General features: G+C 53.3%; 1 protein-coding gene across 1 annotated transcript in view; it reads right to left on the reverse strand.

Annotated features, from left to right (window-relative positions):
• The window catches only part of znf365 (zinc finger protein 365), a 7057-nt gene that overhangs the window by 3505 nt on the left and 974 nt on the right, over positions 1-2578 (reverse strand). The window contains exons 2-3 of the mRNA XM_017308831.1: positions 167-729; positions 1-92 (exon numbers count right to left, since the gene is read on the reverse strand). Of these exons, the coding sequence (XP_017164320.1) occupies positions 1-92; positions 167-719 (645 nt within the window). The 5' untranslated portion in view covers positions 720-729. The remainder of the gene's footprint in view (positions 93-166; positions 730-2578) is intronic.

Raw genomic sequence — 2578 nt, forward strand, 5'->3', positions numbered from 1 at the left:
CATGGTGCCGTCGGCGGCCCGCAGGATGCTGGCCAGCCGCCGCCGCACCGCCGCGGAGGCCGCCGCCGTCTCCCGGCCGCAGTAGCTCTGCGCTGGTGGAGCCAGTGAAGAAGAGACGTTAACTTCCTGCTGGGGGAAAAGGAGCCGCGCTGGAGGAGAAACTCACCAACCGGGTCCAGGTCCGGGTCCGGAGGGGACGGGAGGTGAGGGAGGCGTCCTGAGTCCGACTGTTTGACTTCTGACTCATCTCTGGTCTCTTCTTCATCCTCCTCTTCCTCCCCTGTATCTTCATCATCCACGCCTTCCTCCTGCGTCCCCACGCCGACGCTCTGGGTGCGCCTCCTCACCGCGCCGTAGGAGTGCAGGTAGCCGCTGTCTCTGCTGTCGCTGAGGGAGCGGACCGGCCGCGCGGCGCCGTGCTGCCCCCTGCGGGCCGGGAGGCTGGCGTCCTGCCAGGCGATGGCGGCCGCCAGCGGGTCGGGGAGCGACCCCGTGATGCTGAAGTCTCCGGACACCACGTCCGGAGAGCGGTAGGAGTGGCGGTACTCCAGGTGGGCCCGCAGGGAGGCCAGGCTGCGGAACCGCTGCTGCTCGCCGCATCGGGGGCATCGGAACGGGAGTTCACAGGAAGTGACGGAGTCCGGAAGGGCGCCGCAGGCCTGACCGTTCCTCTCCAGCAGGAAGGAACCAGAACCTCTGGAGTACAACTTCTGCTGCATCTCTCCACTCCTGAAGAACAGGAAGAGAACCTGTTGGTACCGTTAAGGTCGTTTCGTACCGAACGGTTCGACTTCCTCACTTTGACAGCTGAAGGTTCATTTAGGGACTAAAGTTTTCTGGTCAGATCAGGAGGAGGAAACTGGAGGATCAACAGGTGCAACCAGACTTTCATCCTCTAGATCAGGGGTGGGCAACTCCAGGCCTGCAGGGCCTCCTGCAACTTTTAGATGTGTCTGTACTTCAACACACCTGAGTCAAATAATGAGGTCGTTAGCAGGACTCTGGAGAACCTGACTGCCCTGAGGAGGAGATTCAGCTGTTGGATCCAGGTGTGTTGGACCAGGAGACGTCTAAGAGTTGCAGGACACCGGACCTCCAGGACCAGGATTGCCCACCCCTGGTCTAGATGCTCCACTAAGGAGCCAAAGTCTCCAGAAACGGGGAACCTGCTGGTTTCAGTCGGTCAAATTTAAGACCAAATAAACCGTAAATATTGGGGATGATTGGGATCCTGCAGGATGTTAGAGGTTGGAAACACAAGAGGGTCAGTGGCAAAAATGAACGTCATCCATCAAACCTTGGATGAATTTTCACTTATGATAGATGCAAACAAAGCTAGCTAGCTAGCTAATGTACCTGGCTACATTAGCTAGCTAGCTAGCTACATTAGCGGTGTTAAGGAAGAATTATTTGTGACTAAATTTAGAAAAGAATCTGTCTCTCCTACTTCCTGTTTGGGTCTCGGGTTCTCTTGACGGTTTCGCGTTTGGGACAAAACAACGATGCGTGAAGACGTCAGAATTTCAGAATTTAATCCAAATCGGAACAAAGTGAGAAGATACAACAGAAAACTACAAAATGATAGACGCATTCATTACCTGAGACAAGAGATGTGGACAGAAAAGACGTCTTTGGAGAAAGACCTAAATCTGATCTGTGTGGAAAGTTTTACCTTCTTTGATTTGTTCAAATAAGGCGTCTGTTTGCTCATCCAACCAGGACGTGTCTCTGATCCTCTCTAAAGACATTTGTCCCCATTGTCTAAGCAGAGCTTCTCTGAACTCCTGCTGCTTCACGGCTGTAACAGATCAGAGTGAAAAGCTGGAACGTCTACTGAGGGCCGATCAGAGATCCCTGCAAACAAGTTCTGCCATCGGCTGAGTTCCAGAACCTTCTTAACCCAGATTAAGATTAGGGAATAAGGCCGACAGCAGATTACACAAAATTAAGAAAATCTACCGATTTATCGGTGCATCGCTGGTTCCAGGCATGACTGCCGATAATCTGACAGCAGGAGATGCAGCTTCCCATCCGACCTGCTGATTCTGACGTTGGCCGGTACCGATTCTGAGATGAGGTCCGATTCTCACGGAAGTGTTGGATCTCCCAAAGTTCAGGGTCGGTTCACCTCCCATTTTAAAACAGAGGAACCAGTTTTCTGTGTTCTGCTACGCTGGAGGTCAGGATTAGTTTAACCCCTGACTGACTCAGTTCAGAGAATCAGGAACCAGTTCAGAGAATCGGATCAATCTTTGTCTGTCCAGGGTTAGAAAAGACATGAGGGCGGAGTGATGCTGTGGGCCGAGACCTGAGAAAACCTTACTGAGTTCTGGCAGCGAGTGACTGAACTCTGAACTAGTTCTTTCAGGAAAGAATCGTTCTGTTCAGAACCTGAATCAGAACCCAGCATGATCTCCAGAGGTCCAAACCGAGAACCTCCACCGTGCCGCGGCCCACAGCATGATGAACCTCCACCGTGTTGAGGCCCACAGCATGATGAACCTCCACCACAGCATGATGAACCTCCACCGTGCCGCGGCCCACAGCATGATGAACCTCCACCACAGCATGATGAACC

This window comes from Poecilia reticulata, linkage group LG15, assembly GCF_000633615.1.
Source record: "Poecilia reticulata strain Guanapo linkage group LG15, Guppy_female_1.0+MT, whole genome shotgun sequence".
NCBI classification, from domain to species: domain Eukaryota; kingdom Metazoa; phylum Chordata; class Actinopteri; order Cyprinodontiformes; family Poeciliidae; genus Poecilia; species Poecilia reticulata.